A 14,877-nucleotide genomic window follows, 5' to 3' on the forward strand; every position below is an offset into this window, starting at 1 on the left:
ATTTCCTGAGGCATCTTCTGTAAAAGCTCTCAAAAAGGGGTTTATAGAAGAGCACGTGAAAAGACACTTATTTTTCAAACATCTGTTGAAGAATTACATATTATTCATAAGTATTCGTCCTCCAGAAAGGTCAACACCAGCTAAGCCAAATTCAAATAGAATTAAACATTTTTTTGTCTTATTGGAGATGTTTGAATACTAAACAGTATGTTTGTGCAAAGTGATTAATGCAATGGCATGTAAATAGATATTTACACAGCAAAATACCCTCTTTAAAATGATTTAAACAATATTTTAATAGTTGTTAAAAGTATCAGATACCACATGATATGAGCATGTCTGTTTCAGCACTGGTGGACAATAATTTGCACCTGAATAATATGAAAAGAATTTAATAGTCATTGAACTGAAAATACAGTGATACACAATAGAAAATAAGAGAATTATTCAGACTCATCATACTTGACCAGTTAGAGATTATCATGCCATCAAGTCCCTTTCTTTACCCATTCAATATAAATTGGAAATGGGAGGGACTTGAGTAACAGTCAGTCCCTTTCTCAAAAATGTGCACTTGCTGTCCCTGCTCGTGTGCAGGTGAAATATATTAATTCATAGCATATAATAATTCATAAATCAATATTTTTTAAAGGTGATACTGTCCAACTTCGAGTTTCAGAAGCATCTCTTTTGCTTCCCTTGAGCAAAAGCATGCAGTTCCTCTTATGATGATGTTTATTTACTTGCAAAACAATGTTCACAGATACAAGAATACACAGAAAATCATGGAACAGAAGCACACAGAACCGCTTTCCTCTACCACCAACATTTTATTCAATCTTTTAGATTAAATTTTTCGTAAAGAATTGGAATAATACAATGCAATACTTACAAAATGGAATCAAAACCTAAAAACAGGGCCAATCATCTTCATGTCTTATAAAACAAAAGTGTTGATGGGATTGCATGAAAAGAGAACAAAAAACAAAACAAAAAAAAAATCACTGCAATCATATTAGAGTTGGAACCACAGGTCATTTCAAGAGAGTGAACATCGTAGCTCACTAATGCCACAGGTGGCCAAATGATCGATTAGTACAGTGCTTGTGCTAAAATGAATAAGATATCTTCTTATCGAAATAAAATAAAAGATGACACTTTCAATAGTGTTAAAATTCATTAAAAATATGCTAAAAAATTATAATAATATGTTGCAATAGAAATCAAAGTACTGATACTATAGTACGAAAAAATAAGCTTAAAATGACAGCATGAAAGACAGATAACATCGTCTGGGACCAGTGTGATTTAAAGGTCCTAAAACCCAGCCGGGGTCCATTTCCGTTATCTACAACATCCCAAACTATGTATGGTGGCCAGAAGACTAAAACCGAACAAAGAAAGAGATGAAAACCATCATTCACGCATATATATATATATATATATGTGTATATATATATATGCTCTTTTCCTGTATTCACACAAAATAAGCCTGCACCTTTGGAAAGATTATTTACAGCTCTTCAGTTAATTTTCAAAGCTATTTAAAATATACTTAATGCATAAAAATAAAGATTTTGGCATTCTCTTTGCTTCTTCCTCTTCTGATTGCGAAGTTCTACAAGAACCTTGTGAACCCGGAAGGTCTGCGAAGTGCCTCGTCCTTCTGATAGGGAGCAGTCATTCATCCAGCCTGCTAGGGGGCGCTGTGAGATGGGTCAGTCGGGATCCTGGGAGTCCTGAATAATATAGGGGTTGCATTAGAGCATCTAAAGAATCCTTTTACCATCATCTTGTCGCTCTGATTAATCTCGGAGACAATTTCGGCATAACCGTTTTTGGGGGCACCTTCATCAACCCCCTCGTCTCCATTTGTTCATGTCAAGAACAGAAATAAAAACATGGACGAACAGACAAAGAAATCGAAAGACAGAGAGAGATATGGAGCTGAAGTGGTTTCGGGTCGTTCACTCTAAAATCGCCTCTGCATTAATGTTCATCGCGTCGCTCTGTGACTCTCGGCCACACTGTGTGTCTTTAGAGTTGGATCTCGAAGGTCTTGTGGAGCTCGCTGGAGAAGGGGTTTGTAGGCGAAGGAGCGGTGCGCTGTTGCGAGCGGGTCTCCAGTGCGGCCCACTGGGCCTCGAAGGCATCGGCTGGATGCTGAACTGCATTAGACTGAGCCGCCCAGTTGTTCGCCCCGTTAAAAGCCACACTGCTTTTGGGAGGCTGCAATGCAGTGGCGTTGGACACCGGAGGTAGGAATGGTTTTCCGAAGGGGCTGGACATGGTTTGGGTGTCGAACTGGGCTGGTGGTGGTGTGGAGAACGGGGAGGACTGGGGAACTGGAACAGGCATAGGGATGGGTTGGGTTTGCGTGGCGGATCCGAACACGTTTGCCACCATCTGTGAAGGTGTGATGCCGACCAGCGGGAAGCTTGGTTGCATGAAGGGGATCCCGTTGGACACTGGGAAGACCGGCTGGCGGGGGGGAACGGCAGGGACCGCAGATGGAGGGATGAAGGGGGCAGAAGGGGCAGGTGGAGGGATAAAGGGGGCAGAAGGGGGGGGGAAGGGCTGCTGAGCGGGAGGCGTGTTGGTTCTCACGGCGCCGGCGGGTTGGTGGACACGCACAGACTTGGACACCTCCTCCAGCCAGCGGTCCGCTTCCGATGGCGTGCGTTTGTGGGAGGAGGAGGGTGTGGAGAGAGTTGCGCTGACTGCAGGAAGGGCTCCCACGGCAGGTGCAGGATTTTGCCACTCACTCCCTACAGGGAAAAAAAGAGAAGCATATTCTTAAGCATGCCATTTATTCTGCTAGGTAGTTACAGTTTTACCCTCTGATGCTCTTCGCATGGCGGTCAAAAATTATTGATTTTTTATTTTATTTTTGTCAATGAAATGAATTTACTATATTTAATATTTACAGTTTAAAGGTTCTCTCACAAGGGTTCCACTCGATTCCAAAAATAATAAATTCTTCAATTTCGAGGCATTTGGAATCGAGAGCTGATACTATGGGCCATATTTTAACGATCTAAGCGCATGGTCTAAAGCTTACAGCTTTGCACATAGGGCGTGTCCGAATCCACTTTTGCTAGTTTGAGGCACGCGGTGCATGGTCTTACAGGGGTGTCTCTATTCTCTTAATGTTTAATGGGTGTGTTTTGGGCGTAACGTGAAACAAACCAATCAGAGTCTCCTCTCCTATTCCCTTTAAAAGCCAGTTGCGCTCGCGCCATGGCGGATTCGCTATTTAGATGCTGGAATTTGCCAGCGGAAAAACTGAACGCATCTCCAGAGCGCAAAAGGATTTGCTTGTGCGAGAGGTTAAAGCTCAAGCAGACCATCTACTGTACAAGCCGGATTCCACCATATCTTTATGTAGAAGATATTATCTTTTACATTAATATTTTACAATATTTGGCATGTTTGTGTCCCTTTGTGTGTAATAAGCAGATTGTACACACGTTGTGCAGCCGCCTATAGGCCGCATTTTACTAATGCGACCTTTAAATAACAAAAAATTATTGCAGTCTATTTCAGTTGCCTCAAAATAGCAACGCCAACAATGCGCCTGAACACACCTGGTTTTCAGACCAGCAGCCCATGGGCGCACAAACATTTGCTATTTAAACAACTTGGCGCAGGTCATGAAAATGATAACTGCGTCGGGCTGAAACTAGCAAAAAACACTTGTATGATAGGGGGCCCTACGTATTTGGACATACTATTCTTGGCATACTGTTTTTTGCATACTACATAGTAAGTTTTCAAACACACCTGATTCCGATTATCAGCTCATTATTAAAGACTTCAAGGCTGAATCTGAAATCGCCCCCTATACCCTCAAATAGGGCATTATTTGAGGGGAAAGTAATCTGTATTTGTGCCCGAAACCATAGTGGACTTTATTGAGTGCAGTTATTCAATCCCACAATGCACTACAATAACGAGTGTACAACCGATGTACACTCAACAGCTGTCCGAATTCGCTCACTCACTTTCATTCACTCCTTCAAGAGAACAGTATTAGTGGACTAACGTAAGGAAAAGTGAAAACGTAAGGAAAAGGGTTTAAGGGGAGATTTTGGATTAACCCTAGACTGAAATGGGTGTGTCAGACAAAGGATTCATTAAAATGTGCAAAATAAGTTTTGCTCTAATTTGAAAACCTGAAAAACACAGACAATCACATTATCTAGACTTATTTAACGCATGCCTGCAACAGACTGCGATTTCTGCTATCCTATATGATCATTACAAATCACACTGTGCAACACATATCTAATAAACTTGGGTACGAAAATCATGTAGACCCAACGATGATGAAATACAATGTTAGTATAGAAGAATAAAATGTCATATCATCTGCATGCGCTAGCTAGAGGTGAACAAATAGAGTCTTCACTTCAGCAATTGTGGTTTTAATGTGCACTGAAAAAAAGAGAAAGGGAAAGAGGAGAATGTGGACACAGTCATGGCCAGGGAAAAGACGACAACATGGAATGTCAATATTGTAAATAGAGCTTGAGGCAAGTAGTTTTAAGTGTTAACACCATGTTGCATTGATCAACGTGCCATTTCATGTTGCATTTTTATTGGCTAGTCAGTAGACGTTGACGTAGCAGCAAACACATTGTGAGATGATCATGCTAAATTTCTGACACTGTCAGAAAATTATCGCATGACCGTGACAATGGCCATATTTGAGCCTCTCTCACTGTATGATCCAGGAACACCATTTAGGAGCCACGACCATTGAAATCACCATGATTGGTCATCTTTCGTATGGGACAGCCCAAAATCATACAATGTGTACCAGGTATTAGAGCAAGGGTGTCCAATCCTGCTCCTAGAGGGCCACCTTCCAGCAGAGTTTAGCTCCAGCCCTGGTTAAAGACACCTGAACCAGCTAATCAAGGTCTTCAGGACCACTAGAAACTTCCAGATGTGTTGGAGCAAATGTTGACCCTCCAGGAGCAGGATTGGATGTCCCAGACTTACATATTTATGGTATCATAGCATAAAAAATTGTTTTTATCTTTTTTATTTGACAACGATACTGTGGAAAAAATAAAAAAAACACCACAAAGTCAAATTTAAATATAAGCACTCTGAAACAAAAGCAAGAGCACCCTCAGTTGATACTGTAATAATTGAACAATATTTTTGAGTTTGCACTTTGGAGAACATGAAATATTCCTATTTACAGTGTGTTTTTGCAGTGGTGAGAAATGTAGCCAATCACAGACATGTTTGTTGATCTCTTGAAGGCAATGTCCAAATCAGATGCGTTTAAGTTAGAATTCACTCACTGCTCAAAACGCCAGAGTTTTTGTTCGGTGACAAGTTTGAGGCGCTCGTGAATCCTCTCATTAACAAAGAAAGACACGATGTAAGTAAGAGACTCATTATACAGTGTGTGTGGACAACTTTATTGATTTTGATGGAATGTTGTGATCTCACGAACTGAGATGAGTCACAGCTTTTTATGATTATGATTTTTATTGCAACATGTTGTTTATTATGATACATAAACCTTAATTTTTACAATGAAGTAATATACAGACAGTGATGCATGTGCAACAACAACAATGTGTATAGTTCTGGTCTATTGTCTAAACATAATATAACTTATTCTTGATCATAATATAGTTAGTTTCTATTAATATCGAAGGGTATATGGTTAATAAGTAGCTCTGTTTGACACATGTTGTATTGTAGGTTCCTGCTCCACGTTTCTAACTCTAAGGGGTTCTTGCCCTGAAAAACGTTGAAGACCCCTGGTTTATCATATCACGGCTCGCTGGAATACTTGATTCTTATCGGTCAGTCACCGACCCAGGTATCTGAAGCTTTTATATAAAACCAAGCTCCGAAATGATTTACTTCGGATTTGTCACATTATGACGTAATAGTGCTATGAAAGACAGCAGAAGATCAACGCCTACTTCTACATTCTAACATCTTTGGCCCCGCCCACTGACGTGTTAGTGAGATGCAGGATCACTGGACTAAAAATAACATTTTACTGTGGATTCTTTGGTAAATCAGTCGCAATTTCGGCGCAGGCTTTGCAAACAGACTTTTACGATATGGATCCGTCAGCAATGCCAAACATGTAAGCAACCATGTTGATTCTAATGCCTGATCTGTGACCAGTGATTTCTGATATGTAATGATTCATGTACAGTCAGATGGTCTTTGTCTAAAAAATTGTTTACTGCTGTTTACGCGTCAGTAAATTAAGCCAGTGACTAAATGAACAACTTCACATTGTTTCTCTTAGTAGCATGAAACTAGTCTGTTATTTAAATTGTGATTAAATAATATACAGAAAGCGATCAAAGTACACTCCCTTTACAACCACTGGACTCCCGCCAAAACTCCCGTTATAATCAACGAATCACTTATTTACATTGTTTGCGCACTGTTAGTTATGATGAAAGCAATCGTTAGTGTGCAGAAATCGAGTTGCAATGACATAATCGCTGTATTCATGCATTCATCATGTCTGTGATCATGTCTGTGTGGCTACAATGCTCATCACTGCAACCTTTCATATCACAATCTAAATATAATGCAATATATAATCAACACTTTTCACAATTAGTTAACCTTGAGAGCTGTAATAGTAAAAAAGAGCTAAAAGTATTTGAGGGTTCCACATGTAATACTAGCTATTTCATACACATAGGTAGGAAAAAACTTTTTATTTTTAAAAGATGAGATTTAATTATATATTTTTTACATAAATATCGGACTGTGACAATAACTGAGCAGGTTGCAACTACAGTTAGCAGCTAAAATGTATTTTTTTTGTGATTTTAGATGCATGCACACATTTAATCTCATGCAATTTTGAGATAAAAGTATGCAACAACAGCTCACAGTACAACCTTGCATTACAAACTAAAGTGAGTTTCTCAGCACCTATCCTGCATGATCAGCAGCACAGGGAGCTCAGATGTCTTACCTATATGTGCTGTGTGGGCTGTGTTTGGGGTCTTGGCCCAGGGGTTAGTCTCTCGCACAGGCAGCGGGGGCGGCAGCACGGGAGAGTTAGCGGCAGCAAAGACTGTGACGCTAGGCGGCGGGAAGGCAGGAACTGCACCGTTGACTACAGCAGCAGACAGGAGTGACACGACGAGTAGATTAGAGACAGAGCCGGACACAAGCAAGAGTGCTAACACATAGGCATACACACACACACACACACACACACACATTAGGGATTGAAAAGACTAGATGATTAGTTTTTCCACTAGTGAATGTGTTGGGTCTGTTTTGATTAGCCTTGGATCACATGAGCTTGTTGTATGCTGCAAAAAATCCTCTTTCCTCAACTGCACAACATAAGCTAGTTATTAGTAATGGCTAATGGCTTTTTATTAGTTGACTAATTTACTAGCTAGTTGTCGATGAATTAATCCATAGACATGTCACCGACTCACTAACTGCATGTGTAGATTCATTCCCTTTAAACCGGCAGATACAGATGCAGCACAGCTCATTTACATAAGGTAAACACTGACCAGCTGACTAGTTTAATTGTAAAAATTGTGAATCCGTAACACACACACACAGATCCCCTCTTCTGTAAAGTGCTGAGAGTGAGAGAGAGAAGCTGACCTGGAGCAGCGGGCGACTGCGGTGAGGAGGTGTGTTTGGGCATCGGTGCCGAGGAGAACGGGTCCTCTGGAGGCCCACTGAAGGTTGATGTGATCTGAGTGCACAGAGAGCTGATGCTGTCGCCCTCACCCTCCACCTCCGGCACTGACAAACACACAGCACAACAATCACTGTCTACATATCCTCAAAGCAACTCACTGCCTTCAAGGCAACAAAACAACTGTTAAGGCTTTAGGAGCAATGAGAGAAGGAGATGTCCAATATTGTAGGGCTGGGTTGAAAATATACATTTTTCGATTTAACTCGATTCTCATTTTGATGAACGGATATCGAAACTTAAATCCCAAGAATCAGATCTTTTAGTCTACGCTGTTTCCAGTTGATGAATGGACAAAACTTAACTAAACATTATTTGTAGTGTCTCCCATCCTATAATCGCAATAATCTTTGTTAGTTTTGATATGTAAATAAAGGGCCGTTCACACCAACGAACAATAACGGTCTGTTTATTCTAAGCTCGCACGCTGCTGTTTCTAAGTACGTACAACGTCATTGAACATGTTTTTGCTGTTCTTGTTGGATTTACACAGCTTTAACCAGCAGGTGTCCTCAGCATGCAATGTTTTCAGTGAAGCTAGTGTAATCGATCTAATAATCTGACACTGAATTTAGACTATGTAGTAAATATTAGGGCTGGGTATTGGCACAAATTTCACAATTCGATTCGATTTCGATTCACAAGCTCGCAATTTGATTCGATTTCGATTCCGATTCGATTCAATTCAATATTGATTATTTTGGATATCAGGTACAATACATGGCAAATTTTCTCAAGGAAAACAAATCTCTTAACCAATTCTGTAAACTATGGGAGTCAGTTGTATCATTAAAATTGTTACATTAGCCTAGTATAGCCTAATATTGAAGGTAAAGATTTACTGATTTGTATACAAACACTTAAATTACTCTTTTATTTATTTTTCTAATAATAAAGTTATATGAAATATAAACATTTAAATGGTGGCTGTCATAAAAGCTTGCCAGATTTATTCAGACATGCATTTAATATTGAAGAACATAAACAATTATAATGAATATGTATTATGGTGCAGGTGCATTTATGTAGCAAAATGCTCCTCTCTAGAGTTACTTTTTCTAGCTGACTAACGAGTTCATGACGGTCACTGGGTATGGTTTTGAGGTAAATGTGATGTGACGTTTCATGACATTGTAGCCTATACTTGCTTTTCACTGACGTCTTTCCACGTTTGAAACACTGATTGAGCGATTCCATGTAACTATAAGGATTTCGATAAGTTGTACTCTATCTTTTAACACACTAACACACCGCAAGAGCGATCTCGCGCCAGAGCGCCAAAACGGTTATGTTTTTGAATTTCGTAAGAAAATGGACAAAATTTGAAATCTGAGACTTTATTTCATATCAATAGTAACAAAACACAAAGATTATTGCGTTTATTGGATGGGATGTGTGCTATGTTTCATTCATTCATCAACGGAAAACAGGATGACTAATCGATTCTTGGGATTTAAGAATCGATATCGGTTCGTAAAAATGAGAATCGATTAAAATCGAGAAATCGATATTTTTTACCCAGCCCTAGTAAATATAGTCGTATATACTATATATAAAATATATCTTTTTCACTACAACTTCAAAGGAAGCAAGACAATGTTGTCGAAACGAGCGCTGGATACCTGAGGTATTACTTCTCACCATATATTCAGAGGGCGTAATAATATATATGTTTTTGTGAACTGATCGGCACGTCAACTAAGGGTGGGACAAAATATGGATAAGGCAGTATATCATTATCCTTCTCCGTGCGATACAAGAATTGATATGCTGGCATCAAATATCGATATTTCAATAATAATATAAGCCACTCTAAATAGATTTGCCTGCTCCCAGCACCGCTACTTCATGGCTCCTCGAGGTGGCGCTCAACACATGAATGAGGGAAACGTGAACATAAGTTAACTAGCTTAAGAAAAAGAGGTTTTTAATGCGATGGCGGACAGCAGTGTGAGTAAAATAATAGATGCCCAAACCACGTTTGAGACCAAAGTCTGGATCCATTTCAGCTTTTATAGCATTGATGGGACAAACAAAAGAGTACGCGATATACAAGAACTGCCTGGTAAAAGTAAAGTACATGGGTAATAACATGCAAACATTCAAAAACACTTGCAACGCCATCCTCCAGATCTCATTGAAAATGTTTTAATTTAGAGACTGAAAACTTTTTGTGCTGTTTTCTAACAGTTTGGACTTTTTGGAAACCAGCACTTAACCTTTTCGAAGGCATTTTTTTTTCATAGTTAGATATCATGATGCATCGTTATAAGTTTGTCTAGCATTATATTTATTATCGCAGAATTGCTCTATCATGATATTATTGGTATTGTAATGTAACATTTAAATGGTGGCTGTCATAAAAGCTTGCCAGATTTATTCAGACATGCATTTAATATTGAAGAACATAAACAATTATAATGAATATGTATTATGGTGCAGGTGCATTTATGTAGCAAAATGCTCCTCTCTAGAGTTACTTTTTCTAGCTGACTAACGAGTTCATGCCGGTCACTGGGTATGGTTTTGAGGTAAATGTGATGTGACGTTTCATGACATTGTAGCCTATACTTGCTTTTCACTGACGTCATTCCACGTTTGAAACACTGATTGAGCGATTCCATGTAACTATAAGGATTTCGATAAGTTGTACTCTATCTTTTAACACACTAACACACCGCCAGAGCGATCTCGCGCCAGAGCGCCAAAACGGTTATGTTTTTGAATTTCGTAAGAAAATGGACATAATTTGAAATCTGAGACTTTGTTTCATATCAATAGTAACAAAACACAAAGATTATTGCGTTTATTGGATGGGATGTGTGCTATGTTTCATTCATTCATCAACGGAAAACAGGATGACTAATCGATTCTTGGGATTTAAGAATCGATATCGGTTACATGGGTAATAACATGCAAACATTCAAAAACACTTGCAACGCCATCCTCCAGATCTCATTGAAAATGTTTTAATTTAGAGACTGAAAACTTTTTGTGCTGTTTTCTAACAGTTTGGACTTTTTGGAAACCAGCACTTAACCTTTTCGAAGGCATTTTTTTTTTCATAGTTAGATATCATGATGCATCGTTATAAGTTTGTCTAGCATTATATTTATTATCGCAGAATTGCTCTATCATGATATTATTGGTATTGTAATGTACCCTGTGATTCCCACCCCTAACGTGAACTGATCATCTATTCCTCTTTACTACTAGTTACAGCACTAATGAAATAAACATGAATGAATATCAGAAGGAAAGTTTTTGTTCAGTACAACTTACTGAAATGTTTCAACGTCAATAAAACAGCATGTAAACAATGTCACGGAATGTCACATTTACCTCTGAAAAGCCATTCAATGTTCATGAACTCTATAAAAAATAACTCTAGAGAGGAGCATTTTGCCAAATATTTGCATTATATTACTTTCATATGATATTTTTTTATTTAACTTGGTCTTCAATAATTAATTTAGGTTCAAATAAATCTGTGACAGGCACCGTTTAAATGTTTATATTTCAAAAAACAAATTGGAGTAGAAACATCACTGTCATTAAAATGTTTTTAATAATTAAGTTATTATTATATAAACTGCCTTATGTGCAATTTAAATGTTTGTATCCAAATCAGTTGTTAATATTATAGTAATATTATAATGAGGATTTTTTTGAGAGAAAAAAAGACGTACTGTACCTGATACTGTATATCCAAATTAATCGATATCAAACTGAATTGTTAGCTTGTGAAAGTCAATGCCCAGCTCTACGAAATACAGTAGTCAACATTTGAAGTGGATCAAAAAAGTTCACCAAAGTTGTCCTAAGACAAGAATGGGCATTGTTCAAAATTCATGTATAACTTTGATGAAAGGATTTGATCCACTTCAAATGTTGACTACAGTAGATACAGCATCTAGAAAACCTATCGATTCAATTCTCAGATCTGGAAAGGTGATGATCAGAGATTGATAGATTGTTTTATTTAATGCCATGTCAGCATCTACGGCTATTTTCATGGCAAAAATTAAATTACAAAAATACAAATATTATATAAATACAATAAAACCAAGCAAACAAACACAACAAGTCATATTATATATATTGTTTTAAAATTAACATATGATAAAAAAAATCGAAAACCTTTTCAGTTATAGTCCTTTTAAGTTAAATAACTTCATAAAAGAGCATTCTACTTGTATTAAACCCAGGACAGTCCAATAAAACATGTTTTGATGATCAGAGAAGTTGAAGAGCCTCACCAGTGTTTTTGCTGGGGAAGTCCGACTTGCGCTGCATGGTGGACGGCAGCTCGTTCATGCGCAGGGACATCTGTCGTTTGAAGGGAGAGGTTTTCTGGCTGAGCGCCGGGAAGCCGCGGAACGAGCCCTGGCGTGCGATAGCCTCCACGGGTGCGTGGCGTCGAGGGATGGCGTGAGGATTGGCGTCCTGAGGGGCCAGTGTGTTCATGGGCAGAGGAGGTGAGGACGACGAGTCGTTGGGTCCCGCCAGGGAGACCGCAGGGTTTGATACGCCCACAGAGGAGATGCTCAACACACACTCAGAGTCTGAGGAGAGACGAAGGGTTGGTTGCCAACGACACCACTACACTACCGTTCGAAAATTTGGGGTCAGAATGTTTTTTTTTTAATCTTTCTGAAAGATGTTTTCTGCTAGCCAAGGCTGCATTTTTTTCTCTCAATGCAATTAAAAACATTAATATGGTGAAGTATTATTACAATTTAAAATAACTGTTTTCTATGAGAATTTATTTTAAAATGTAATTTATTCCTGTGATCAAAGCTGAATTTTCAGCATTATTACTCCAGTCTTCAGTGTCACATGACCCTTCAGAAATCATTCTGTGTTGATTATTATCAGTGTAAAACAGCTGTGCTGCTTAATGATTTTATGGAAAGCATGATACATTATTTTAATGATTCTTTGAGGAACAGAACATTTATTTGTGGCATTATTAATGTCTGTACCGTCACTTTTGATCAATTTAATGCGTCATTGCTAAATAAAACATTACCCAAACTATTTTTTTTTGTTGATAAACTTTGATATTTTGTTTTCTAATGCAGAGGGTTTCAGAATTTAAAGCTAAGGATTCTTAAATATAGTGGGTGACTCCTTCCTATACTGCTCATTATAAAGACTCATTAGATGTATAAATTCTGTTCTTTTGAACTTTCTAGTCATCAGTCCTGAAAAAAAGTAACAGTTTCCACAAAAATCAACATTGATAATAATCAGAAATGTTTCTTGAGCATCAAATCATGTGACACTGAAAATTCAGCTTTGATCACAGGAAAAAAATCCATTTTAAAGTATATTCACATAGAAAACAGTTATTTTAAATCTTAATAATATTACTCAATATTACTGTGCTTTACTGTAATTTTGATCAAATAAAAATATCCTTGGTGAGCAGAAGAGACTTCTTTCAAAAAAAAAAAAAATCTTTTAAATGGTAGTGTACAACCCATCCCCGAACCCTCTCTGAAACGCACCTTTCTTGGCGTCCTGCAGCTGCCGCATGACCTCCTCTCGCTCCGCCTGCTCTGTGGCTGTGGTGACGCGGAACGAGCCCTCCCGTGTGAAGGTGGTGCGGTTGGCATCGAAAGTGGCCGTGACCCCGCACTCTTTCTCCCGCTTCTGTTTGCGCTCCAGACACGCGGCAAACGCACAGCCCACCGCATGGCTCAGACGCTCCCCCTGACAACACAAACACACTCAATGCTCTTTCTTCACAGGCTTTGATCAAATATATTATATTACATTTAATTATATTAGAATATTATTAATCATAATTAAAGAATTATATAAATAGGATTCATTTTTAAAACATAAATATATACATATATAAGAATTTTTGCGTTTTTTGGAGCAAATTAAATTGATCAAAAGTGAGAGTTAAGACATTTATAATGTTACAAAAGATTCTATTTCAAATAAATTAAATAGAACTTTCTATTCATCAAAGAATGCGGTTTTCAACATGGATAATAATAATAAATTTTTTTTAAGCATCAAATCAGCATATTGGAATGATTTCTGAAGGATCATTTCTGAAGGTCATTACATTGACCAAAAGTGACAGTAAAGACATTTATAATGTTAAAAACGATTTCTATGTCATAGAAATGCTGTTCTTTAGAACTTTCTATTCATCAAAGAATCTTGAGAAATACTGTATCACAGTTTGCCCAAAAATATTAAGCAGCACAACTGAAAATAATAAGAAATGATAACAAGGATAGTAGTAAGAAACTGCTAAAAATTCAGCTTTGCATCACAGGGATAAAATACATTTTAAAATATATTCAAATAGAAAAGATCTATTTTAAATTGTAATAATATTTCACAATATTGCTGTTTTTATTGTATTTTTGGTCAAATAATTGCATCCTTGGTGAGCAGAAGAGACTTTATGTTAGTATGACATATAAATTAAGTAATGAAAGCTCCTCTTCAGCACCGTCTGATCATTTTATTACAGATTAAACTTTTCTTGCAATTGTGACTATTTAAATATAAATATTTTATATATTATATATTTAGTATTTACATTTAATTTCATGTTATTTGTACTTTTCATGATATTCATAAAATGTTTAGACACAAAATTGAATCTTCCTAAAAAATGACAACACAAAGACCATAGTGGTATATGGTTCTCATGAAGTAAGATTATGTGCAATTAACAACATATAGAACAATTCAATTTTTTCTAGCAACTTGACAAGTTGCGTTTGAAAGACGTAAACTTGTAAGCTCTCGTTCTTAGTTTTCCAGACACAGTTTTATATGAAGAGGCAATTAATAAAAAGTAAGGTCATAAGTCTGGGCCCATGAGAGAATCTGACATGTATGAGAGAGCTCACCGAGTCTTTGACGGCCATGAAACAGTGGCAGATCCAGCGGCGTGTGGTCCCATCTCTGCAGATGTAGGAGAAGGCATGCTCAAAGTTACGGTCCGGCGCACAGAAGGAAACCTTCTCTATTGTCTGGTCTAGAATCAGATCCTGTGAACAAAACAGGCAAAATGCAAGTCATTACAAAGGACATTTATATTTGCACAAAAGAACAGTGTTTCAGGGTTTTTGGAGCATTTGTTTCAGATCTAGAGCTTGCTATAGCCC

General features: G+C 37.8%; 1 protein-coding gene across 7 annotated transcripts in view; it reads right to left on the minus strand.

The window, feature by feature from the left end:
• Positions 1-376: 376 nt before the first annotated feature.
• numb (NUMB endocytic adaptor protein) overlaps positions 377-14,877 on the minus strand; it is a 96,140-nt gene continuing 81,639 nt past the window's right edge. For 3 of the 7 annotated variants that reach the window (XM_077238560.1, XM_077238558.1, XM_077238559.1), the window contains 6 exons: positions 14,620-14,760; positions 13,246-13,450; positions 11,992-12,297; positions 7,636-7,779; positions 6,980-7,123; positions 811-2,768 (listed from right to left, as the gene is read on the minus strand). In XM_077238560.1, coding sequence (XP_077094675.1) covers positions 2,038-2,768; positions 6,980-7,123; positions 7,636-7,779; positions 11,992-12,297; positions 13,246-13,450; positions 14,620-14,760 — 1,671 coding nt within the window. In that variant the 3' untranslated portion in view covers positions 811-2,037. Of the gene's footprint in view, positions 2,769-6,979; positions 7,124-7,635; positions 7,780-11,991; positions 12,298-13,245; positions 13,451-14,619; positions 14,761-14,877 lie in introns of all 7 variants that reach the window. The other 4 variants (XM_077238562.1, XM_077238561.1, XM_077238564.1 and 1 more) reach the window with 3 other exon arrangements.

This window comes from Siphateles boraxobius, unplaced genomic scaffold (assembly GCF_051911475.1).
Source record: "Siphateles boraxobius isolate OS27281-9 unplaced genomic scaffold, OSU_SipBor_1 22, whole genome shotgun sequence".
NCBI lineage: Eukaryota > Metazoa > Chordata > Actinopteri > Cypriniformes > Leuciscidae > Siphateles > Siphateles boraxobius.